Raw genomic sequence first — 27476 nt, forward strand, 5'->3', positions numbered from 1 at the left:
CCTCAGTTGGTGCTTAGCAGAGCCCAAGCATTTACCCTGACGGTGTACCAAGAGTGCCTGTCATTTGCTCATGGCCTGTCTTAAATGGTTTTCCTGGAGGAGACAGTTAAGATATTTTCAGTCTAATGGCTTTTGCCATCTGTCCCCTGTCTGTGAGCATTACGCCCCCGTCATCGTTAGGGGCAGAAGGCCCTGAGCCTGCAGTGAGATGCGGGGGAGGCAGACCCCATCATCACAGCACGGAGAAGGCAGGCAGGCAGGCAGGAGAGGAACGCTATTTCCCTTTGTTGTCGTACCAGTCCACAAAGCGCCGGGGTTAATGAAGCGTGTCCCCCGCATTGCAGAGTGGAGATGGCACTGATGGAAGGTGGTTTAAATCAGATGGCAGATGCCACTTGCCATCAGACAACGCCTCGTTAGAGCTGAAAACCTAGCAGAGCAGAAGGACACCAGGAGGACGAGGTGTGCCGGGCGAAGAGCCGCGAAGCCGCATGCCTCCCAGCCCCACTCGCTCTCCTTTGCAAAGTTTGTTTTGTTCTCTCTCCAATGGAACATTCTGTCCCTAATGAACATACGTTGGTGCCCATAAGCTTTGTGGATGGGGCTAAAGAAAGGCCAGGGGCTGGGCCAGCAAGGGTCTTCCCCAGACTTTCTGTAGTGCTGGGCTGGGCCAGGGCAGAATGTTTCAGGAGGAAGGGAAATGGCTTTTAGGGCAAACAGGGCTGTAGCTTCCAGCTGCATCCAGAGGGCAGAGTTTGGCCTCCCTGATTTCTTTGGGGAACTTGAGGAGCTGGTAGCACTTGGCTTAAGAGCTAGGCATAGTGCGGGCAGGGGTCATGCTAGTTTCCCATGCAGCCCAGCTTTGCCCAGTACCCCTCACTCTCCTCTTCAGCTCCCTCTGCTATTCCAGTCCTCTTGATGCACCTCACTTCTAATCTGCACTGCAGTCTTGGCCGGCTGTTCCATTCTGGGGCCCCCTGCACAACTCTACTGATCTGGCCTGCAACATTCCCTATCGTCCCTCTCATGAATGATCCAGAAATAAAAGGGAGTGAGCAAGTCAGTCCTGCTGGAGCAGGACTCGTGCCCCAAATGTCCTGTGTATCACTCCAGTATTCTAGTGGGTAGCAGTGCTATGCCTCACGCTTACTAGATTCTGTCATCCAGGGATCCCAAACTGCTTTTCAAACATTCCAGCCTCGGAGAGCACCCTCTTGTGAGGTAGGTACCATCATCTCTGTTTTAGCAAAGGGCAAACAGAGCACTGAGAGGCCAAGAAGTCTGCTGCAGGCTGCGCAGAACACGATTTCAGAAGATCCCAGGGCAAGATTAGTGAAAGGGCTCTTTCTTGCACGCGCACGTGTGTGCATATGACATCAAAAGGGCTCAGCATCCAGCCATTTCCATGGTGAGATCCAATGTGTTGAATTCTGATGAAAATCCGGTCCGACAGTGAGTCCCTGGCAGTGCCAGGAATTGAACCCAGGAGTCCTGATAAACAAATCAGGACTTAGCTCTTTTAAAAAAATGTATGGGATTGTCATTTTTTTCTTGACAACCCCAGGAATCTCTGAAGAACATATACAAGAAAGAAAGAAAGAAAGAAAGAAAGAAAGAAAGAAAGAAAGAAAGAAAGAAAGAAAGAAAGAAAATCACATTTGAGCATATTTTCATAATCCCTTCTTCTGCTCACTTCAATGCCATTCACAGACCCAGATGCAAAGCTGGAGAAGCAGCAGCAGCCTGTAGGACTGCGGCAGACGCCCCCCCAGGCATTTCTTGTAGCAGCTCTGCAGATGCCTGGGGGAAACCAGGAGAGATCAGACACCGAGTTAGGCTGTGGCTACTCTCTCAAAGCTGTCTCATTTCTTCAGACACGATTTATTCTTTTCAAGGCCATCTGTGGACTCTGCAGCGGTTTTTAGACCTGGCTGCTACCAGGCCCCAACAGAGAGGACCCGGATCCCCAGAGCTTAAAACAAAGTCAATAGTAGAGAGAGGAATGGAACCCAGGAGTCCTGATGTGCAGTAACTTGTCCCAATTGCTAGGCAATGCTGCCCACTTCCACTGTGAGCTAACTCAAAGCTCTTCCTTGTCATCGGCCCCGTGGCCCTCCATTGCGCTCACTGAGCTGAGTTTGTGCTCACCAAAAGCAGAACTTGGTTCCTTATGGCGATGAGGGTGAAGCTTTGGGCCAGGCTGGCTGGTTTTCTCACTACCCCAGCTTCAGGTTTTTGCTCTGCAGCCTTAAACCCAAGAGGAAGGAGCAGCAGGCGCCAGGGGAGAGTGTGGGAACCAAGAGGTGCACGTGTAGCCTGCCTGTGGTTTTGGGCAGCTGCTGAAAGAGGAAACAGAGGTGGTTCCCATTCTCGTGTGCTGACTCAGCAGCTAGTTGGGGCTCCTGCTGATTCATGGGGGAACACTCTGTATCAGTTTTGGGTCCCAGCCCCTAGGGGACAGGCAAGTGAAGAACCAAGGAATGCTGATCCCAGCCATGTGCCAAGGGGGACAATGGTGCTTTCTAGTGGATCTGCCCTTTATACCAGCCTTCCCTTCTCTGCATATATTACGCCCCTTTGCCCTCTGCAGTCACACTGCTCCAGCCCCCCAGAAATGCTCAGTCTGATAGTGCTAGTCTCTCTCACCCATTGAAGTCAGAAGACCTTTGATTTCTCCATGGAGTGAGTGATTAGCTCAAAGTAGGGGGGCACTGAGATCAACTGGTGACTTTTCCCCTGCATGTCGAAGGTGCCTGCTGCCCAGCCATCCAAGTAGAGTCTGCTGTCTGGATTTTCTTCACTGCTCCTGGAGGTTCATACAGCTAGAAACATCTCTGATCACCTTCAACTGTACCATTCTTCTCCAGGGCAGACCTAGCAACAGCGATTCTTGCTTTGGAACCTGCAGCCTGGACTACTATTGCAATGTGCTCCCATCTGGGCCTGATTCTAAAGGTCATGCCAGAAGCTGCAGCAGGAAGTGGTGCCTGCTAGACAGGATGAACGTGAATGCCATAATCAGAGATCCTTTGGTATGTTGGTTGCCACTCAAATTCCGGTCCTCTCTTCATTTTCAAAGCCTGGTATGGGCTTGGGACTGACTATCTCAGTGAGAACTTGTCTGTCCGCTTCCCATAACACACCAGAACATTTTGACTGAGGGGCACAGGTTTGAATTTGCACTGATCAGAGCTGGGGAATTACTTCTACAGGAGACCAGCTTTCACCCCTTCTCTTTAGGGAGCTGTATAAGATACAACTCCAGATTTAACAAATGTGTCAACCCCATCCCTCACCCCCCAAAAGCCCCCCAAAACAACCCAACAACTGTGTTTGTTGTAGGCCACTCAACAAGCATTGGAGAAACCTGAGCACTGAAGAAAGGCAGCTTACTGGAAGGGTGAAGAAAACTTTCATCTTCAACAGGCAGCTGATGTTGTTTGACCTTATTAGGGTACCCAGATGTTGTGGTAATGGGTGCTGTCAAAAGATGTTTAATAATCATCAGCTGCATTTTGCAATTGGACCTATTTTCCTATAAGGCACTGAAGCAAACTGTTGGGTCTGATTGTTCCTAAATCTTACGAAGATTCAGAGTGTGGATCCTTATCTAATTCATAGATTTTAAAGCTGGAAGGGACAATTATGATCATCTAATCTCATCTTCCAAATAAACCAGGCCATGAAATTTCACCAAGTGGTTCCTTCATCAAGTCCATAGCTTCTGGCTGAGCTAGAGCCAGAAAGGCATCCAGTCTTAATAAAAGATGTCAGGCAATGGAGAACCCACCATGTCCTCAAGTAAAATCAGCTCAAAGCCTATGGCGAGCATTTAACAGAAGGACGCAGGGAAACACAATTTTTAGTCCTGAGATCCAAGCCTGCTTTACTCCTTTTCCTCTCTCCCATTTTGGAATAAAAATTCAGTACTGTGTATTTTGGGGCTTAGGGTGCTAGTAAGAAAGAGGAGATCACAAATATTCTGGGCATACTAATACAGAGACTCCCAGAAAATGAATTTTGCACTCAGTAGCATTTCTGTTTCAAATTCTCCCCCTCCCCTGTCTCTCAAGGACAGCTGCCAACAGGAGAGTTTGAACAGAACAGAGAAGAGATTTTCAAGCACCCTTGTGTTCCTAGATTTGTACAGGAAATGTGTCAGTCAGCTGAAAGGGAACAGTGGAGTGGTTCAGCAGAAGTCTTAATGGAGACAGGATGGGGAAGAAGGGATGATCGATCGAGAGAGGAGACCACGTCAGCTGATTCAGGGAGAGTGTTGGAGGTTGGCAAGACAGGAAATGCAGATTTTGCCATGGGCATTTGAGGAACCAAAAGTGCAGGGTCATTCATGAGAAGGGGACTGAATATTGTAGAGAATGGACAACATGTGAATGAGCACCATTGCCCTCCACTGGAGGTAATCAGAACAACTTTGCTGTATGTGATAGGCTCTATGCTTCGGCCAGCTAATGGGAACTCCCCTTTAGTCCCAGTGGCAAGGACCTATGGCTTCGGAGCAGTAGGCCCTGACTTCTACCCCGACTGAGGCTGTGACGTCCGTGTGGCAAAGTGGTAGCTCGAAAATCCTAGGTGTACAGGGGTTTTACTCCATAAAAAATGTCTGCATCTGAGTTTTGTGTGACCATTGCAGTTAATCCCATGGAAATCTGTCTGTGTGTCCATCCCTCTGATGTCTTTCCATCTGTCTGTTATCCATTTAGGGGTTTTAGCTTGTACTCATCACCATGGTAACTGAATGCCGTTGAAGATTCTCGTATATCTCAGATGAACTTGTGGATCCTCCTTACAGATGTTTATATATTCTTATGTCCTTACCGCAGAGGACGGGGCCCAGAGGTCCTAAGGACCTGTCATTTCCTCAGCAAACCACGCAGGGCTTTTGAGTGGGGTAGGGAGGAGAATTAAAACTCTCTCTTGCTGGTGGATTTACCTTACTCCTTTCTGAGGTTATTAATCGTCTGAAAGACACGCTCCCTCGGATCACAGATGTGCAGCGTTAAAGGCCAGAAGGGACCGTTGTTATCATCTAGTCTGACCTGCATAACACAGTCCATAGGACCTCCCTGGATTAATTCCTGCATGAAATCCAATAGCAGTGGTTGAGCTACAGCATATCTTTTAAGAAAAACAAAACATCCCCTCTTGATTTAAGTATTTCTAGGGACAGAGAATCCATCATAACCCTTGGTAAGTTCTTCCAATGGTTAATTATCCTCACTCTTAAAATTTACATCTTATTTCTGTTCTTAATTTATCTAGCTTCAATTTCCAGTCATTGGATCTCATTAGATATTTGTCTACTAAACTGAAGAACCTCTATTACTAAATTTCTTTTCCTCATGTAGGTACTTCTAGACTCATCAAGTCACTCGTTAGCTTTCTCTTTGGTAAGCAAAATAGATTGAGCTCCTGCAACCTATCACTAGCAGGCCTGCTTTCCAATCCTTTCATCATTCTCATGGCTAATCTCTGAAACCCCTCCAATTTATCAATAGCCTTCTTGAAGTGTGGACACCAGGTGTGAACACCAGTACTTCAGTATGAATGAAACCATCAGACTTACCTTTTTAACCCCATGCATGTCTCTAGAGAGGGAGCGGATGGTTTTGCTTTAATGGAAGAAATGCAGAGAGGGCAGAAATATCATGAGAACCCCAGTGTTCTCCATTCCTGCATCTGTTGCAAGGCTGGGAGAAGTCTCATGTATTAGATAACATACTAAGGGTCAAATTCTACACTCAGGGATTCTGGGGTGAGTCTGAAGTAATTCTGTTGACTTTAGCAGTATTTCCTTGGGCTGACACTTGAGAAGCTGAGAGCAGAATTTGATTGTAAGACCACATGTCTTGATCCAAAGCCCATTGAAGCTGACGGAGAGACTCCCATTGACTGGAATGGCCTTTGGATCAGACTCACAGTGTCTGAACAGAATCTGAACGGTCATCTGTGTCTTAGGGGTGGAGGGCTATGTGGTGCTTTCCCAGCTCAGTGGATTGAAAAGCCATGGACTGTGCATCACAACAGGCATTTGATCAGCCTGATAAGAGCGGGAATCCTCCCTTCCTCTCCCACCACATTACTCTCTCTTCGGTCCCTTCTGAGATGATGACATGTACACATTCCCCCCTCCCTTCCCCACGCCATGCCGGTTGCTAAGATCCTCATGCGCCAGGGACTTAAGCGCAGAGCAGTTCATAGCAAGAATAAATGAATGAGAGGCCAGGCAAAATATCTGCAGCGAAGGGGATTTGGTGGTGGTGTGGCAGGGGTTGGTTTTTCAGATGTAAGTTGCCTATTTCCCGCTGGTGTTTGTGACACACACAGCCTGGAGAGCTTTGTTTCCTTCACGATGGAATTTTGCACAAAATGTTTTCGCCACCCAGATGATTGTTAAAAACAAAAGACGATTTTGGTGCATGAGATCCCTAGTGCTCATAACAGCAAGGATGGACCAGTGGTTAGGGTGCTAGACTGGGACTTGGAAGACTGGGGATCAGTTCCCTGTGCCATTGCAGACTTCTTGTGTGGCCTTGGGAAAGTCACTTAGGGCAGTGGTTCTCAACCTTTTCTCATTTGTGGACCCCTACAAAATTTCAAATGGAGGTGCGGCCCGTTTTAGAAATCTAAGACATAGTGGGCATCCGCAGACCACAGGCTGAGAACCACTGACCTAGGGTATGTCCACAGAGCAACGAGGCACCTACGGTTCACCGTGCCAGCCAGCTTGGGCTAGCTGGCTCAGGCTGTTTCATTTGGGCTGTTTGGCTTCACAGAAGTGTAGACGTCTGAGCTCTAGGACCCTGCAAGGTGGGAGAGTCCCAGAGTTTGGGCTGCAGCCCGAGCAGGAAATTGGCACAGCAGTGAAACAGCCCTGTGAGCCTGAGTTGGCTGGCACAGGCCAGCTGTGGGTTTTTCTGTGCTGTCTACACTGCAACTGGCAGGTGTAATTCCCAGTTTGGATAAATGTATACGTGCTAGCTTTGACCAAGCTACTGTGCTAAAAAGAACAGAGAGCCTCAGTGCCTTGGACTAGCTGTCCAAGCACAGTCCAGTCCAGAATCATGGGCACCTACTTAGCAGCTAGCCTGTGGCCACACGTGTCAATAACCTAGTCCCAGATTTGGACCTTAGCGTCCAAAATATGGGGGTTAGCATGAAAACCTCCAAGCTTAGTTACCAGCTTGGACCTGGTACTGCTGCCACCACCCAAAAAATTAGAGTGTTTTGGGGCACTCTGGTCCCCCCAAAAACCTTCCCTGGGGACCCCAAGACCCAAATCCCTTGAGTCTCACAACAAAGGGAAATAAACCTTTTCCCTTCCCCCCCCTCCAGGTGTTCTTGGAGAGATACACAGAAGCAACCTCCGTGAATCTAAACAGAGGGATTCCACCCTCCCCGTTCCCAGCCTGGAGAACAGAATTACCGAGAGTCAATCTCTCTTCCCCCCTCACCCAGAGTGAATGCAAAGTCAGGCTAGTACATCTAACACACACAGGTTTTCCCCTGACTTCTTCCTCCCACCAATTCCCTGGTGAGCTGCAGACCCAATTCCCTGGAGTTCCTCACTAAAGAAAAACTTCAACAGGTCTTAAAAGAAAGCTTTATATAAAAAAGAAAGAAAAATACATACAAATGGTCTCTTTGTATTAAGGTGACAAATACAGGGTCAATTGCTTAAAAGAAATATGAATAAACAGCCTTATTCAAAAGAATACAATTTAAAGCACTCCAGCAACTATAGACATGTAAATACAAAACAAAAAAACAACTTTGTACTCACAACTTGGAAACAGAAGATTAGAAAGCAGGAAATAGAAAAAATCCTTCTCTAGCTGAGCCCACGTCCAGACTAACCCGCCGTATCGGCGGGTTAAAATCGATTGCTCGGGGATCGATATATCGCGTCTAGCCTAGACGCGATATAGCGATCCCCGAGCACGCTTACATCGATTCCGGAACTCCATCAACCCCAATGGAGTTCCGGAATCGACAGGGAGAGCCGCGAACATCGATCCTGCGCAGTGTGGACGGGTGAGTAATCCAATCTTAGATATTCGACTTCAGCTACGTTATTCACGTAGCTGAAGTTGCGTATCTAAGATCGATTTTCCTCCCCTAGTCTGGACGAGGCCTGAGAGAGATTCAGGCAGAAGACCCAGAACAAAAGACTTACACACAAAAAACCCTCCACCCAGAGTTGAAAAAATCCTGTTTCCTGATTGGTCCTCTGGTCAGGTGCTTCAGGTGAAAGAGACATTAACCCTTAGCTATCTGTTTATGACAACACAGCTAGTTTTAGGCACTAGCTCAATCAAAGCTAACATATATACGTCTGCCCAAGCTGGGAATTACACCTCTCTGCTGATGTGTAGATGGACCCTCCAGCTCTCTGTGCCTCAGTTCCACATTTGGACAATGGGGATAATGGCACTGCCCCGCCTTGCAGGGCTGATGTGAGGAGATGTACATTAAAGATCATGAATTACTGTAGTGATGAGGCCCATATCAGTACCTATGATAGATGGATGGATAGATAGATAGAGGGGGTGGATGGGGATAGATAGATAGATAGATAGATAGATAGTATGGAGGAGGATAGGAGTAACAGTGCTTTCGTCTCAGTCTGTCTACTGCAAAGTCATTCCAAATCACCAAAGTCACATGGTCTGCTGGATTAAATATCATACTTTACATCTCTGAGTTCTGTTCCCTCCTCTCCCCAGTACTGAGATTTCATAATACTTTCCATGTAACTAACACTTCACAAGGAATACATACTATGAAGCTAATGGTTGATGTGTTTGATGCTATACATCCGAGGAGCTACCTAAACCTCTCTAACCCTTTCTAACTGACCCTACTGGGGATGGAGTAAGTAGAAGAAAGGGGACAAGGAAGAGAGAAGTCAAGGTGATTTACGGAGGGAACATAAGAAGAAATTGAGGCGAGGGGCCCTACACAACCACAGATCCTTAATTCCAGCCCTCCAGCATCTGTGACCTGCAGCCATTCACTAAGTATCTTTCCCTTCAAGAGATAGTCTATAAGATGGTTTATAAATCCCAGGGTCTGAATCAGCCAGACTGTGGTGTCCTGGTCTTCATCATCCATGCAGGCAGTCTCAGCCGGGGTGCTCCCACATATAATCACTGCAAATCATTTTCTCTGTTCTGTGTCCTGAGGCGGCATTAGGGGGAATCTTCCTAACACATTTAGATAAGGGCTCTCCTGTGGAGGTGGGCGGAAATTTGGCAGCAGGAAAGGAATTTGCCTTCCCATTAAATCAACCAGCAACAGTGGTTTATGGGACTAACTTATTAGACAGTGGTGTCAGCTCTTACTGCTTCCCTGGCTTTATGGAAGGATTCATTGGACCCCTGGCCCCTTCCCTTGTTAACATGAAGCCTGTGATCTGCGTATTCACAGAGGCAGGATTTTATCCTGCTGCAGGGATGAGTTGCCCTTGTCAGCTGATTACAGTGGGCTTGGGTGTTTGCTGCTCGCTCTTTTTCCAGGCAGTGGATTAGTGATCTCTGGAGATCTGTGTTCGAATGCTTGTCTTGGCTCATAAGATACTGGTTATTTCAAGCTAGCATCATGCCTACTATGGACATTTTCCATGTCACACCCAATTTGGTGCAACCATTCAGTTTGGTACAATTGTCAGGGTGGGGGTCGAGACTGGGATAATAGAGTCAGCTCTGAGGTTAGTGAGGCCCCGTCTGGCTCCTTCGCTGGCTGTGAACGGTGCCCAGATCATCACATTGGTTGAATGTTCAATTGCAAGAACTTTGCATCGGTTGTGGCTCCTATGAATAGAGCCCTGCAAATCCGTTTCATATTCCGCAGACTGTTTTGGTGGATGTGGATACAGCTGCGCAGGGCTCTACCCAAAGGTCCCAGCCTCTGTAGGGTGACTCCCTCCACACGGACTCAGCCCTTCAGGGCCCCTCACCTGCTAACTCCACAGATCAGGGGCTGCTTGGCCCTGTCTGCAGGGGTGGTGTGGCGGCTGCTGCTGGCCGCGTTGCGAGCGGTGGTGTCTTGAAGCTACAGCCAAGATCCTGGCCGGGCGGGGGGCAATGCCCGAAGGGACCAGCCCACACCCTGGGCTCTTTTTTCGCGTTTCTGGATGGCTCTCTCCCACCCTCATTCTCAGCGCAGCTGGAATCATCCACAGCAGCCAGGCGTTCTCAGCTTTCTATGGCTGTCGGTAGGGGTCTAGTACAGGGCAGCCACGTGGTCTAATGGATAGCGCCGGCAGCGCCTGGCCCGTGGCATCTGGCTCAGACTGCCCGGGGGGCACAGTGCGCTTGGGGCTGGCAGCCATGGCTGAGGCTGGACAGCAGGCTGGGGTCAGGGCTGTCCAGCACCTGCTTGCCACGTCACTTCCCGTCCAGTGGCTTGGGCCTCTCGGGTAGCGTCAGCATCCCCACCATGGCTCGCCCTGGCTGCATAGCCAGCCCACTGGCTCCTAGGCCCGCCCCTGGCCACGGGGATTGAAGCGGGCGGCCCACCTCTCCACTGATGCAGCATGCGCTGCTGCTACTGGGTGCTTTCGCTTGCAAGGATCAGATTCATAACCCTTTCTCCATTTCCAGGAATGAAAGCGGATCCCACTCTGGGGAGCATGACTTTGCCCATTCTCTGCAGATTAACTGAGGGCACCCCGAGTGGCATTTGGAGACATCTGAGCTCAGGGTGAAGGGCCAGACCTGAGTGGGAGGAAGCCACATTTATGTACAGCACCCCCCTGCAGCTTGCCTTTAACCTCTGCTCAATGATAATCACTTCCCCTGTGTTTCCCTCCACACAGCTCAATTCTCCGATGAACCCCATCAGCAGCACAGAAGACATTAAACCGCCCTTGGGACTCAATGGAGTTCTTAAAGTGCCAGCACACCCCTCAGGAACCATGGCCTCCTTCACCAAGCACATATGTGCCATCTGTGGGGACAGATCTTCAGGTAAACCCCCTCAGATGGCAAGTGGGGGAGGGAATCTGGCAGGTGGACCTTGGTGGAAGGAGAATCCCCTTTCTTGGTCTTTATTTGTTAGGGTTAGGGTTAGGGTTGTCCAGCAGGAGCATTCATATGTCTTAGCCCCCTGGGCCAAAGCAATGCAACGCCTTGGTTTTACCTGGCTTCTCTCCCCACCTGTGTCCTGCCTTCCTGCCTTGGAGAGGATATGCAGCATGTACCCTTCCATCAGGGCACAAAGAGACACTTCTGATTGATTATCCCCACTCTGTAAAATAACATGTGTTAATTCCCTTTGTTCTCATGTCATTTTAACTCTTATCACAGTGGGCTCCCTTCTTGTCTTTCTCTCCAGGCAAATTTTGCTCTCTGTTGTGCCCACGTGACTATATAGGAGAAGGTGGTCTTCACTTGGAAATTAGGTTGTGTTAGAACATGACTGTGGGTCATGAAGTTAAACATGATTTGCAGTTCGTTTGGACGGGACATCTTGTCATCTGGTTGTGGCAAGGCCTGTACTTCCAGTTGGGTTTGACCCACGACCAGTGGACATGATGATAAACACGATGGTTGAGGCAGGTTGCCAGGGCAACGTGGGGGAAGCTTGCCTGGATGTTGTTCTTGTTCTGTGGATGAATAAAGCGTGGTCAGGACCTTGTCCAGACAGGGATGTCTAGACTGAGCTAGCTAGTTTGATCACATTAAACAGTCTAAAACTCTAGGCGAGACAAAGCAATTGTATATTAGCACACGTTAATTTGGCCAAGATAAAGCCTGACCCCTCTCTTCAAATCCTAAGCTAGACAAGGCCTCGGGTAATTAAAAAACCCAGAGGAGAAGTAGTAAGAGGGCTGGTGGAGAGGGGAGGGAGGTAGGTGACCTGTTTGTTGCTCAGCGGGTCTGCATGATTTCTGTGTTTCTTCATCCCCCCTCGATCCCCTGCAGGTAAACATTACGGGGTGTACAGCTGCGAGGGCTGCAAAGGTTTCTTCAAGCGTACAGTGCGGAAGGACCTCACCTACACCTGCCGCGACAATAAGGATTGCTTGATTGACAAGCGCCAGCGGAACCGGTGCCAGTACTGCCGGTATCAGAAGTGTCTGGCGATGGGCATGAAGCGAGAAGGTAAGGCAGACAGAGCAGTGACCTCCCCTAAGCACGCAGGCATGGTGCAGTGGACCCAGCGGGTGCTCAGGTACACTCCTCCCTCTTGTTTCTAGCCCTGCAGCTTAACATGCACCAAACCTGCATTTAGCCCCTTTTGTTGCTAATTGTGAATACAGCCAGGAATCTATGTCAATGATCTCACTATGGAATCGCTGCTCCTGAGTCCTAACCATGTTGTTTTCTGCTATGTAGAGGGTGGATTTTTCTCCCCTGTGCACGTCTCTCCTGCATATATTCTATGCTCGCTCAACAGTGACTAGTAGCAAGGTGCAAGGCCATGGAGGAATCAGGTCAGATGTGTATCTGAGAGGAAGTTGTTCCCCTGAGTAACTCACTTAGTTCCTTCACCAGCAGTAGAACGTGTCTGAACAGCTTCCATTGCCAGAGTGCCACTTTGATTTCTCATAAGGAGCAGCATCCTCATCAGATTCTTCTGGCTACACAGGGCTGAGCAAGGTTACACTCCATGGCACAATATTACTGGATGTGAATCTGTCCAAGCAAAGCTTCAAAGGTGCACGCATGCTGTTCGTTTCAAAGGGGTGAAGCAAAGCGAGAGCGGGTAGCAGCAGATGCTGTTGTCCAGTGGCATGGAGGAAGGCAACAGAAAAATATAGATTTGCCTTGATTTTAAAAATCTTTCTTTTCCCACGTTCATAAAGCTGTAAAGCACATATCAAGGGGTGAATGCGGGACTAGCATTTTGGGTATAAGGCTCTTGGATTAAATATATGTTGGGTGACAAGCACTGTAACCTGGTCTGGCTCATCCTTTTACAGATAACCTGATCTGAAATGATGTTAAATCCTGGGAAATTGGTGCCGATTATTAAATGGGACACTGTCAAGATACAAATCGTGTGTGTAATAAAATGCTTTCCCTGTAGCACTTTAGATTAGGAAAACTGGAAGAATGTTACCCGCCTAATTTATTTCTCATGCACAAGCTTGAAGTAGGCTGGTTAGTTTCATTTTCTCTTTATAGTCATCTTTACTTTTGATTCCTATAAACTTACCCTATGCTGTTGTGTTTAAGTTTCCAGTATTGTTGAAACTCTGTTTTTTCCATGAGGAAGAATAATCATGACAATTTTTTTTTGTAAAAATTTCCCCCCTCCTGAAATTTAATTTTGTACTTGACAATGGCTTGTCAACACTGCGTTCGTCGGTGTGTGCTTATAACTGGAGAGCGGCTATGTGAATAATCCTCCACTGGTATCACTCCAGTCACTGATATCTGCGCTCATTACATCTTCTGTCACATCTGCTGTGCTGACTGGCACATAAATCCGCTTCTTTACTGCTTTCTGTTCTGCGGAGTCACAAAAGTCGTGGGAGAGCAAAGCTGCAGGATGTGTCTCTTTGAAGAGAAGTTAGTCTTGTCTGGAGCGTTAGCTAAATAGGGCAGCACTGAAGTTGTGTCTAGTGTTTAACAAACCCTGACATGCTTGATTTACAGGGTCATATAGGGACCTACACATGCAGATTCTTCAAGTGTCAAAGCCATCTCTGCTTGCGATGCTTTGGAGTTCCAAAGGCAACTGATTAAAAGGGCATTTGGATGGGGTTAGGGGGAAAGGGTTAGCTCTCCAGAGAGAACAAACTGCAGAGTACTGAATTCCTAAAAGGAACCTTCCTCACCCCAGCAAACTCAACCCTGGGTGTCTGAAGTAGAGATTTCGGAGGGGAGTGTATTATGTTTTGCACCGAGGAGGGCTGGAAACTCTGGCAGATGTTCTGGGTTTTATGCAAGGACTATTTTTTTTATCACGGGGTAACCATGTATAAGATATACATATATGGTCTTAATCAGACACAGAATGTACCTCCGGTATGTTTCAGACATGAATCTGTGTGTGCGTGCATGTGTGTGTGTGAGAGAGAGAGAGACCCAAAGCATTTTGTTTAGGGCGCTATAGTTTTAACAGGAATGTTAGAAATCTGAGCATCCCTCTCTACGCTAGCAACAAGTTTGCATCTTCCCCATGTTGGGCAGCGGCAGAAAGGGCGCGAGTCACATTTGTTTTGTTTAAGGGGCAAACAGATGACAGCCCTCCCTCACAGTCAGACAAGAGGGCTCTACCTTTCGAAGGGAAAGCCCGCTTTGAGACTGGTTTCCTGAGCTTCCCCCAATGTCCCCTGGGGAAGCTGGCTTGACTGCACAGTAGGTGTGTTCCTGACAAACAACAGAGAGAAGGAGAGAGCACGCGATGTCCTGAATCAACCCTGTCTCTCCCAGAGCTCTGGATGACGTGTCAGAAGTCCAGAGTTGGCACCGAGTATAATAGGTGCTGTCCTCAGAGCAGGAAGGAGAATATACTGTGAAAGACCTGGTGCAGGGCGCTCTTGCAGTGGGCAGGTGCCTGGGTGGGGAAGGGCAGTGGTCAGAGTCCGGACTGGGACTGGAGGAGTTCCTGGAGATGAGTGAACTGGGGCCCAGGAGGGGCCCAGTAGGTTCAGATCAGCAGGATGCCTCGCTTAGCCTGGCCAGGGGAACTGGGCTGGGCTCCAGGGGAGTCGAGTGGTGGCAGGAACAGAAAAGGAACGGCTTGCGCCTGGGATGGCTGAGAGAACTCTTTGTCTTGCTGTGTCTTAATAAACCTGGCCCCAAGAAGGGGAATGTTCCTTGAAGTGTGGTTGTGTGGGCAGCCATTAGCAAGTCAGAGGGGAAACAGAGGCAGCACCCAGTGGGGGTGGGGCCTGCCGCTGTTGCAGATGGATTTAAGTGAAATGATATGATGCTCAGACGATGGACCCAGCTGCTTGCCCTTGGTGATCTGTGGCTTTTCTCGTTTTCTTTCTGCTGGCTCTGTTGAACTGACATCCTGTAAATCAGGTGACTATTAAATTCCTACAATTATGGCAATTGCCCAGGCAGCACCATTGTAAAATTATAGGTCCATTAATTAATTTCTAAACGGCAGTGGAATTCCTTAGGGAGTGCATACTGTATGCCATCTCTGTGAGGACTCTATTAATTCATCTTGATTAACATTATCACAACGTATACTGAATGAATCCATAATAATCAGCCAATTATTTAAAAGTGTGACAGATGGGACCTCTGTAACCCTAGAACTGAACTCACGCACTACTGTTAGACTGATCTTATAGTGCAGTGTGTATATTATGGAGGAGTAGGAGAAAGTCTTTGTGTTTAGCATAAGTGATTAGTAGTCGTTCGGGGCTAGATCTTCAACTGAAGTGAATCAGCAAAGCAGAGCTCCATTGATTTCCATTGAACTATCCCAAGTTGATCTGACCCATAGTAAAAAGCTATTTGGTGCCATGTTGATAACAGACCTGGATTTTGTTCTTGGCACTGCACTGTGACTCAGTTGCCCTCTCTGTGAAATGGGAATAATAATAATCCTTTGTAAAGTATTTTGAAGTCTGTGGGTAAAAACTGTCTATAAGTGAGCCATCCGTCTGGCTCAGATATACAGTTGCAAGAAGCGTCTTCTGCCCATTTTGGAGCGGTCTTTTCACTTTTTTTATTCCTGAAAATAAGTTGGATGTGGTTCTGGTTTTCAAAAGTTCATGGATGCAGTTATGCATGCAGAGTGCTCATGCAATTATTGACCGGATTTGCTCATGTGGTTACTGCAATGGAGAGAGGGAACTGACCATTTGCATGTGAGATACACATCTGGCCATTTGCCCACAGATGCATCAGAGACCAAATGCATATATAGGTGCAATAATTATGCGAAAAGAAAATACATACATATTTTCCACATGCAACTCTGAGCCTGCATCTTTGGGAATGAGGCCTTTGCTGTGACTTGGTTCCCTTCTACCCATTTCCCATCTGAGACCTCCTCCCAACTCACTTTTCCCATTGCTCATCTCACCTACCAGCACCACATTCCAACATCTGCTCTTCCTCACTGCATCTTCCTCCCTCATCTATTGCCTGCTCAATGTGACTCGACATCATACTCAATAGCTGATCTGTACAGTCATGATCTCTCTGATTCCCCTCCTCTCCTCCTCAGCTCTAGTTTTGGCTGAAGTTTTGGGCTGGTTTAATTTGTGTGATCCAGCCCCATTTATCCATTCTCCTAATCTAAACAGCTACATCTTATTCACCATAAAGCCAGTGATATGGGCCTTAATTCCATTCAAAATATGTTGCTCCGGAGACCACATTTATGGTAACTGAAATAAATACTTGATGCCTGTCACCCCAACGGTATTTATATGCCAGGGACGTGCGGTAAAACCCTCTTACCAAGATCTCTTGCTCTAACAGAAGAATAACACAATGGTAAATCATTTCCCACGTGGGGAAGGAGAATACAGGGAATCAATATGGGGAGTGAGAGAGACGTAAGCCACACTTCAATAATGGAAATTTATGCAAGAGGAAAAACCCTCTTATATAAATAGCTGAGGAAGGAAACATGCTTATTTAAGGAGCCTAAGAGCAGGCATGCCATTAACCAGCTGGTGGAAGACACAAAAGGGGACGGGCCCTAAGAATCCCTCTGTCAAAGAGTACTCAGAGAGGGAAAACTTATGGGACTGAACTCAGGAAGTGCAAAGAGCTGCTCATGATAGACAGAGATGGCAGAGCCTTGTTCATGCCCCAAGCAATGTCTGACAGCATGGGAAGGATTCAGAAGCGCTGCATTGGGGAGCTAGCTTAGGAGAGCCTGTGTTTTATATCACTGGCAACAGCAAAAGGCAAGAGGGTTGACGTTTAGAATGAAAAGGATCGAATTGTCTGTACTCTGGGCTTGGTGTTAAAATTTAAGGCTTATTATTAGTTATTAGCTATTAGTTTAAGGGAGGAAGAGCATATAAATGGAACATTTCTTCTGGCATTTAAGTCTCTTCTCAAGGCTGCCTGTTGATAAATTTAAGTAGGATATCGATGCTAATATCCATGGTGCACTTGCCTTATTGATTCCGAGACACAGAAGCTGCAATAAATGATTAACTGAAAGTGTTGTTTGCCACATAAATTACTGCCAGCGGCACAAGTCTTTGTTTTCTGTACTTTGTCTTCTGTTAAGTATCAGACATTCACCAAAACTAAGGTTCCATGCAGAGAGCTTTACCAATGCAGAGGATATTGTGGTGGGGTTAGTGATTTGCATCAAGTAGATTAGCTCTCACTCCTTGACGTCAGTTTTCGATGCTTGGAGAAACAAATTCAGCCCTGAACTCTGAATTGAATCCATAATATATATGCGTGCGCACACACAGATCCCTGGTGCTGCCAGCCTGGGAGAGGAGGTGGCATTAATGGAGGAATGAGCACTCAGCTAATGACTGCTGCAAAGAGGGATGCATCATTTTGTTGTGTGTCTCCTCTCCGCAAACAGCCCACACACAAAGAGCTTCTGCCCCAGGTTTGACTATGGTGGGGAGAAGAGTAATGGAACTCTACCAGGCTCCACTCCCTTGGCTCACCCAAACAAGACTCCACTTAGAGGAAGGATGGTCTTGTGGCTAAAACAATGGACTGGGACTTGGGAGATCTAAATTCAGTGTGTGACTCTGCCACAGATTGAATGACCTTGGGCAAATCACTTAATCTCTTTCTGCCTTAGTTTCCCATCTCTATAACAAAGAGTAATAATATTACCTACCTCCCACCCTGTCTCTCTATTCTTCTTCAAGTGCCAGGGTTCTCAAACTGGAGGTTGGGACCCCTCAGGGGGTTGCGAGGTTATTACATGGTGGGGGTGGGGGGTGACGAGCTGTCAATCTCCACCCCAAACCCTGCTTTGCCTCCAGCATTTATAATGGTGTTAAATATATTAAAAGTGTTTTTAATTTATAAGCAGGGGAGTCGCATTCAGAGGCTTTCTATGCGAAAGGGGTCACCTGTAAAAAAGTTTGAGAACCGCTGTTCAAGTGCCAGTCACTATGCATGTTCCATACCTGGATGCGCGTGTGCCCCATGCCCCCGAATCCAGAAATTCTAACAAGCGGTGTCACATACACCGTAGCTTGCCTCGTGCGCTGGACTGAGGGCATAAGAGGCAGTACGGGCCAGTGCCTCTCCTGTTCCTTTTTACCGCCTCATGGTGTCCCTGCGTCCACAGATTTCTTCAGCTTTTATCCTTACACTCTGTAAATACATTTGTGAGTAGTCGATAGTTTATATTCGCATAGCTGGAATTTTTAATATAGTTGGTAGAGGTAGTCTTTTCCCCCATACCACGGACTCCCGTCCCATGGTCTGGGACTATAGCCAGAGTCCCAGGTTCAAGAACTGTATCTCCTGCCTTTTCTCTTTCTCCGTGAGCAATGATCACCAATGCTGTCTCTGTTGTTTGGGTCAGACGTACAGCGCTGCAAAGTGCAGCTCCTGCTGCTCTTTTCCACCATGAACTAGCAAAGCTTGTGAGCTCAGATTCAGAAAATACCTTCTCTGAGGCTTCACTCTGATCCGGGCCAGGGTAGATCTCTCCTGTACATCGGCCCCCTCAGACAAGCAGCACCCATCTGAGCACAAGCTTAGGAGTGGAGTCTGCAGGTGGCTTCTCCCCCCAACCAGAAAGCGGCCAAAAGAGGCTTTTGCATCCCCCCAGAGGGGCTGGATTTCTTTTCTCTCAAAAATGCAGCCTACAGAAAAAAAAAACCACTGGCGCAGCCAACTGCCATGAACTGGCCCAGATCGATTCTTGGTCCTAATGCCAGCTTTCCAGAAACCCAGGGCGTTATTCTGAACTGGGTGACCCAATGTCAAAGGAGTCCTGGAAAGGAGCCTCTCTCCGCCTGTGTTAATACTTTCCAGTGCATGGCCAGACTCTTGCGGAGGGTCTTGCTGGTAGTTGAACTAAGGGCTTCTTCTAGTTCTGAATGCTGGTCTGGAGAGAATTCACTATCAATGTGCAGTGGGAGACAGGAAGTCAGAGAGTCAGCCCCCTGGGAAGTGATGCTACCACTGTCCACAGGGACACACTCTGAGGGAGGTGAGCCTGGGGAATACCCCTCTCTGTCCAGAGGAGCTGAGCTCCCATGTGTTGGGAATAGGGGAAGCCAAGTGATCTCAACACGGGATGGAGCCGTTAGAATAGCCAGAAGCCAGCATTGGGTCTAAGAATGATTTTGCTTCTCCACATTGGCCCCACAGACATTCATGTACCTAAGTCACGGCCACCATGCATTTTCCTTGCTCTTCGACAGCCACATGTTCTACTGAAATGGTAGATGTGGCCTTCCCAAGCGGGCTTCAAAAAAAATCAGTAGGGTGCATGCAACATGCAGGTGGGAATAGGAGTGAAGGCCCTTGAGACAAATGTGTCTCTGATGACTTAGTGGAGTTACATCAGGGATGGATTAGGCCCCTTGTGAGTTTCTCATAGTCACATTGGTTGGCAGCATTACAGCTGTTCAAAAGAAGGGCACCTTTCTTCTGAGAGGGATTTCAAATGCTCCTGATCCCTGGAATTCATTTGACTGTTGGCTAGAAGTGCAGCTTCATTTCTCTTTTCTGGCTGTCTCCCTATGTCTTGTCTGCCTGATAAATGTTGCTCTCTGAATAAGATTAACCGACGTGTTGCTGGAGGTGCCACTGAAATGTTCCCAATGGATGCAGTTACTGGCCATCACATTCTATTTCATCATAGTTAGGCTGAATGTTGGCTGGTAGGTTTCTGTCCTTCTCTCTCCTAGTACAAAATCTTGACCTGTACGTTCTGTACCACTTTATATTCCTCTGCAGCAAACCAAGTAATCTACCAGTTACCAGAGGGATATGTATCCCTCCTAGATCTGGAAAAATACAATAGAAAGTACTTGGTGTCGTTCAACCCACTGTGAGTGGACACCATCCTTCTGATTGAACTTGAAACAAGTCCGGATGCTGCTTGGCTTTACTATCCAACTACACCAGGCTTTGTAGGCAGCATGGTGGAGCTGGGTGCGTGCCCATAATTACTGCTTGCTTGGTTTGTTTTTTTAAGTATCCATTATTTCTGTCTTTAGCCTTCTCTTTGAGGCAGTGCCTCGCCATGGCAGGACACTGTTGATAGGAAGCACACAGCATCTTAAGTGCTTAGATTTCTCTCTTGATGACTTTGGATTGGTTAGAGTCTGAAAACAAGACTATCAGAATAGGCAGGAAGGTGGGGAAGCAGTGAACCCTGGAGAATGAGCCTTAAAGAAGAGCAGTGGCTCTTCAGTTCAGATGAGCTTGAGCATCTTCTGTTATCTTTGCAGGCACAAAAGTTTCCTCTAAAATTACCCAGTGTTTCCCAGGGGCATGAGGTCTAAACCAGAAACCCCAAATGGACAGTCCTTAGGTGCTGAGAATGGGGTTTGGGGGCTCCTTTTCCAGTGGCAGATAAACACAGGGAGCCAGATCTTCAGCGGGTGTGAATTAGAGTGGCTGAGGATCTGGCCCAGTGCCTTTCCAGAGATGGACAGCAAGATGCCCTCTGTGTCTGAACTCTGCTTGGTACAGTGGGCGGGTGGGGGGAGGGCATCAAGGAACCAGTTACAGCTTCTTTATTCTGTGCTGGCCCAATCCTGGCATCAACGGCCACCATGTATGAGCTGCTCTAACCAATATCCCTAGCCAAAGATCCCTAAGGTACCTAATACCAGGAAAGAATCAGCATAGCAGAACGGAGCTTTCCCACAGCCATTCCCCCCAACCCCTGGCCATGCCCCCATGGCAGTGTGTGGGGCAGCTGGTGAAGAAGCTATCTCTGCCAGCTTTACCATACTGGGGAGTTCCACCAGGAAACTTCTTTGCTACCCAGCTATGGCCTATATGCATCTGTTTTGCACCGCCTGAGCAGCACAGCGTCCAGAGCGTAACACGGAATCTGGCCAGGCTTCTTCCAGCAGGCTTGCCGTCCAAGCAGTGCTGGAGATAGGGCAAACTCTACTCCTTTCCCTTGCTGTGTGTTGCTGTCCTGTGTGATGATATCCCACTGCATCCAGTACTGGAGAGTCTGCTGCGATCGCACAAATCAAGCAGGAAATACCAGTCGGGAGCCCTTTCTCATGCTCCCTCTGGCAGTCCTGGGACAGCTCACACAGTGCAGACTTTGGGAAAGCTGCAAGATGAAGCTGAGGGCCATATTCCCCCCTCATCTCTCCCTCCCTGTTACAGACTTACCTGTTGGCACCAGCGGTTCCCAACTCCACAAGAATTCTCTCCCTTTCCTATGTCCTGAGAACCCCAATCTGTTAATTCTGGGGACCCATCATCCCAGATTATACTATGATTTTATTGTTATACATTTATATAGTGCACCCTCGGTGCACACGGCACGTTACATAGCGAGTGAAAAAGCCACAGCTTCACCCTGACATCCCGACTCTGCTGATGCTAAGTTCCAGCACCCTACTCTGACCACTCGAGCAGGGTGTTCTGTTCCCCCAGCTCGAGACCAGAAAAGTCCTCGCCAGCCTCTGCAGTCACTGCCAGTTCCATCTGCATTGCTGCAAAAGAAACCCACGCTCGTTCCCAAAGGCATGAACCAGTGACATGCCTAGTTACCTTCTTTGTGTTTGGAAAGAGATGTGTCCATTCAGGATCGGGGCCCCATTGTGCCAGCAGAAAGAGAGAGACGATCTGTGCCCCATGGAGTCTACATTAGAGCAGCAGTGCTTTGAGGACCAGGGGCATTCTCCCTCCTGTAAACTATGTGATCCCTGACTCTAAACATTCAATAAGCTTCCCAGCCTAGGAATGTCTTTCCCCTTCTTCTCGCTGCACATTTCCTAAGGCTTGCAGTACGGTTTGCATATTGCTCCACATCCCCCTTCAGTGTTAGCCCACTGAAACTGAAGGAGTTAACCTGAGGATGGATTTAAGCTGTAGTGACGCATTAAGTTACTTCTGCCTGCAGTTTTGAGACCTCTCTGTGACTCCTTTTCTCCTAGGAATTTCTCAAATAAATCACTGAGTTTATAATGACCAAACTTTCCCCTTGTTCTATCCTAAAATGACTTAGTCAGAGCTCAGCTCCTGCGGTAACACAGTTGCCATTGACCCACGCCTAACCTCCTTCTCCTGATGCCCCGGCTTGTGCATCAACCCCCCCGCGAATCACACACGCTCAGGAAATCCTGGGACGTCCACAGCCTGGCTGTCTCCTGTCGAATCATTTAAGTGGCAGCTGGCATGACTTGGGGCGTGGGGAGCGAAAGGAGTCCAGAGAGAAATAGGGAATTCAGCTTTTTGTTGTTCTGCATGAATATAAAAGCAGGCAAATGGCCATATCCTACTGCAAGAACAAAGTTCAAGAGAGAACAATTATTTATAGCTGTAATTTTAGACTGCAAAATTCTGTCCTTTCAGTTTAATGTGTTTGTTACTTCTGTCTGTCTGATGCTTTGTTCTTCAAACCATGCCATTAAAAATTCTAATTCTAATAATAATACAACTTTAAAGGGACACTATTGTCAGGTTGAAAAATCACATCCATCTCTCCATCTCCTTAACCTGTGCTCTGTGTTACTTTTAACTATTGATGTGGTTTGTTTACATTCTGCGCTTTACTCAACTTTGATGACAATAGATTAATAATTTTCACTTTTGTGTACCGTCAGTTTCACTTGTTGCTTCCCAGTGCTGCAGCATTTGCAGGAGGGATGTTTAAATCCATTTTTTAAAAAGGCTTTTCATTTAAAAAAATCATGACTATATTTCTATTAACTTTAGATTTTGCGTAACTTAAAAAAAAAACCCATACAAATGTTGGGTCCAAGTTACAGGACAGAGTTACAAATTAACTTTTTATTTCTCAACTTTTTTGCATTTCCAGCAATATAAAGCCCTGTGTTTGAGAGATGCATATTTGGTTCAGAAGCCAAAGAAAAAGGAATCTAAGGCTGAATTAGTTAACTCAGGTACCACTGTATTTTTTAGGGATACAGGCACTCCTGGGTCAAAGAGCCCCAAGATTCCTAACAATGTATGGTTAACACCTAACTTCATAAAAAAGGCAACAGAACACAATACATTCCACCTGTGGTGGAACAGAAATCCCCAATAACCTGTCCTTCCTAACGCTCCATAAATATAACAGCCACCCTCTCACAGAAGGCTAGAGAGGAAACTAAATATTCCTGAGGCTGTGCCCTGAGGATGCCAGCAAAGGACATTGACTCACAAGGAGAGGGGAAGTATTGCAAAAGGAGAGGGGATGCTGCCCTTGCCGCTGTCTATTCCTACTAGTACTCTGGCATGCTGGGTACTTCCAGTTCTGCTGGCTCACAGTTGCTGTGAGAGGACATAAAACAAATACTGAAGTGAGCTGGATGGTCCAATGGTTGCAGTGCTAGTCTGGGACTCAGGAGAGCTGTGTTCCATTTTCTGCTTCACCACAAACTTCCTGTATGACCTTGGGCCAGTTAATCAGTCAATCTGTGCCTCAGTTTTACCATCTCATAGACTCATAGACTCTAGGACTGGAAGGGACCTCGAGAGGTCATCGAGTCCAGTCCCCTGCCCTCATGGCAGGACCAAATACCGTCTAGACCATCCCTGATAGACATTTATCTAACCTACTCTTAAATATCTCCAGCGATGGAGATTCCACAACTTCCCTAGGCAATCTATTCCAGTGTTTAACTACCCTGACAGTTAGGAACTTTTTCCTAACGTCCAACCTAAATCTCCCTTGCTGCAGTTTAAGCCCATTGCTTCTTGTTCTACCATTGGAGGCCAAGGTGAACAAGTTTTCTCCCTCCTCCTGATGACACCCTTTTAGATACCTGAAAACTGCTATCAGGTCCCCTCTCAGTCTTCTCTTTTCCAAACTAAACAAACCCAATTCCTTCAGCCTTCCTTCATAGGTCATGTTCTCAAGACCTTTAATCATTCTTGTTGCTCTTCTCTGGACCCTCTCCAATTTCTCCACATCTTTCTTGAAATGCGGTGCCCAGAACTGGACACAATACTCCAGTTGAGGCCTAACCAGCGCAGAGTAAAGCGGAAGAATGACTTCTCGTGTCTTGTTTACAACACACCTGTTAATGCATCCCAGAATCTGTAATATGGGGGCACTCATACCTCACAGGAATGTTGTGAGGACAGAAACATTGCGAGGCACAGAGATGTCCTGCCGATGGGGCTATGTAAATACCAAAGATAGGCTGGTAATAGCAATGTCCAGAAAGGATGCACTTTACCACTGGATTGTCTTCTTTTTTCATTTTCTCTCCCGGTGGATCCTTATCTCTATAGTAGAACTATAGTTGAGAGATTGGGATGGTAGCAGGAGAGGATCAGGAAGCGCTAGGGCAAGAGGGAGAGACAAGAGAGAAAATGTGCATTCCATCGATCATCCACTGAGGCCCTTTTGCCCATGGGATGGAGATGTATGTAATCCCTGGCATGAATGGCTCTGGCTAATCCAACACCCCAGATTCCCCCATGCTTTCTGTCCCTGCATGTCTCGGTTCCGGCAGCAGAGCACAGCCGTGCAGAATTTCTATGGAGACTGTTTGTCTTCAGTGGCATTTTGATCCCAGGGGGCAGCCCTGCTGAAAGAGTGAGGGAAACTCTCCCGGGCAGGAGAAGCAGGGTGGCCTTCCTGTTTGTGTGCTGTCGCATCAGGATTCTGGGGAGAGCTGAAAGAGACAATGGATTAGACAGTCGCTTGGACACCAGTCCTGAGGTGTAACCGAGGCCATCCATGCTCACGTTTATGGGGTTAAACTAATCTCCAGATGTGAGGTCAGAGAGGGATTTTCCCCCAGTGTACGGGACCTTGCATTTTATCTGCTTCTTATGGGGAATCATCTGTTAGAATCGGGTAGACGATAACGAAACCACCATGGCCAGATACGGTCGGGTCTGCGCAGGGACCATCCCCACTCCATTCCCCTTCCCTTTGTATGTGGTGTTGCTAGCTTTATGCATGCATTATTGAAGGCAATGAGTAACAGGTCATCCTCCTCCCCCTCAGCATTCTGTGCTGCACCCTAAGCCCTGCCTGGTGGGCAGAGCTTGTGCTGCTTCGCTCACCATATTGACTGGGTGGGCACGGCCAATCAGCAATCAGAAACTTGTTCAGGATGTGTGCAGTTCAGTTATGTCATGTCCAGGAAACAATCTGTAGCGTAGAGAGGGAATTGACCACTGATGCTTGGTTCTTGTCTCGGGTTTGGGAGCAAGAGACCTGGAACTTACCAAAGCTGGGAAAGCTTTTTTCTGAACTTGAGTGTTTGGATGTAACATTAACCTCTGGGCTCTTTACCAGCTGAAACTCTGCTCCAGGTCCCTTAACAACGGCTAGTCCATTCTCACAAGGGTGTCTGCCGGAAAACAGTCCCTGCACACAATGGGTGGTAGACTTCTTGGAGGTGCTTGGGCAGTTGTAATATTTTGGTCTGCGAATACCAAAGGACAGTGGCCTGATTGTCCTTAGTGCTGACTGGCGATAAATTGAAGTCCCCCTGGAACAGGAGGCTGTTCGTCAAGAGCTCTCAAAGCCATTTCTTAAAACATGTGGGCATCTGTGTTAAAAATAGGGACTGAGGAACAGCTTTGCTAGGCCCATCTCTTGCATCATTTAACACTGGACTAGATCATGGGTTGGTGAACATACTGCTGGGGGGGAAAATCCCAGCAGGCCTTTTCCATCTCTGAGCGTTATGATTCTTTGATCACTAATCAGTTGTGTCCTCTCCACTCACTGGTCAGAGGGCCACATGCTATTAAAAAAAAGCATCTTGCAAAATAGGGCAGATTGATGGGGTAGTGAGAAGAGACATTTTACAGACAAATATCCAGGTCCCGTGGTAGCTCAACTGTGGCACCTGCAGCTATTGCATCTCCCTGGGGTATTTCCAAGCAATTGGTAATGGTTCTGATACTAATTCAGCCTGAAAGTGGGAATTGGGCTAAAAAATATGAGAGCACATTGAGAGAGGAGGAGGAGCAATGTGGATGGAGAAGAAACGTACCACGGAATGGGGATAGGGTTTAAGCATCAAGAAGGGCATCCCTGCTCCTGTGCCCCTGCACTGAACGGCTGGTTGGAAAGTAAGTAACTCACGTTCATACACCGTGCATATACCAGAGTGCAGCACATGGCTTTGGTCACAGCTAGGAAAGCAACAGCAATAACGGGTTCGAGTGGGATTGGAAACTAGCTCAACGCAGTGACACGAGTGGTTAGAAGAGATGGCGTGAAACAGAAGGGCTTGGGAAAAAGAAAAGGAGGGAAAGGAAAGGCTGAGGAGGGGGAAGAACCAGATGAAAATCCCCATTGTTGATTAAACACTGGGTGTGATAATACTTTATGCAGCAACTGGACTGCTGCCCTGCACTACCAAAATCTGTTCTGAATCCAGGAATAGAATTTCTCAGAAGTACTCTATTCCCCTGTGGGCGGGGACCTTGGCCCAGATCCTTAAGCATAATTAGGTTCCTAACTGCCACTGAAATCAGCGTGTCCTTGTGATTGTAGATATCTCTAAAGCTCCATGCACAGCTAATGGTACTATATAAATAAAAACATTTCCCTCTGACCTGCTCTACAATAGATCTGTTTCGTAATAGATTGCACTTCATTACCACAGAAAAATTCTCTTCATCTCTCTGTTCATCTAGCTATCTTTTCACATCATGCCCATCCCATAACAGGATTGAGTGCTGAATCCTATGAAAAGCTTCAATTCCATTAGATTAGTTTTCGGTGAGAGCAAAATGCACCGTGAGAAAATAGCAGCACTCCTTCCATGTTATTATTCCTACAAGTACACATTTTCTCTTGGAAAAAAGTGCTTATCTGTATTAGTGCAGGATAAGTGGTAATTACAAGCTGCCATAGCCTGTTGCTTTTCCTGAATAAACAAACAAATGCTGTAATATTAGCACTAATGGAGGCTCTCAAAATGCTTCATTCTGGCAACTCTGCTGGTGGAAAATCCAGTCTCCTTTTGTCCCCATTGCTTCCCTCATTAAAATTCTTCTTGGACACAAAAGCCCTTTGGGACGTTGAATCTGGCTTTGCAAATGGCACGTGGCTTTGACGCGGTGCCCAGGGACATGGATGCAAAGTCCACGTGGTGGAACGGAACATCACACATGTTGCTGTTGGGTGGTGCCACATTTGTGAGAGATCTTCATGGTGTGTGCAGGCAGGAAGGGACTAGATCTTCTAGCTCCTGCTTGGAAGTGGCTTTGCCTGTTACATCTTCCTCCCTGCTGAGCTCCTCCCCTGAAACTGAAATGGACAAAAAGGCTGTGAAGGAAAGATGAATGTAGTTGCACAGCAAAGCTTCTCATGGAGTCAGGTAAAGTAGCCAAGATTGAGCCCATTGTAGCCTGAATTCTCAAGCAAGATTGTTGATACCAATGGGTAGGTTACACAAACTGGGG

General features: G+C 47.4%; 1 protein-coding gene across 2 annotated transcripts in view; it reads left to right on the forward strand.

Annotated features, from left to right (window-relative positions):
* RXRA (retinoid X receptor alpha) overlaps positions 1 to 27476 on the forward strand; it is a 222564-nt gene that overhangs the window by 149418 nt on the left and 45670 nt on the right. For both annotated transcript variants that reach the window (XM_030535897.1, XM_030535898.1), the window contains exons 3-4: positions 10838 to 10988; positions 11946 to 12125. In XM_030535897.1, the coding sequence (XP_030391757.1) occupies positions 10838 to 10988; positions 11946 to 12125 (331 nt within the window). The remainder of the gene's footprint in view (positions 1 to 10837; positions 10989 to 11945; positions 12126 to 27476) is intronic.

The sequence above is a fragment of the Gopherus evgoodei genome, chromosome 16, assembly GCF_007399415.2.
Source record: "Gopherus evgoodei ecotype Sinaloan lineage chromosome 16, rGopEvg1_v1.p, whole genome shotgun sequence".
Classification (NCBI taxonomy): Eukaryota; Metazoa; Chordata; order Testudines; family Testudinidae; genus Gopherus; species Gopherus evgoodei.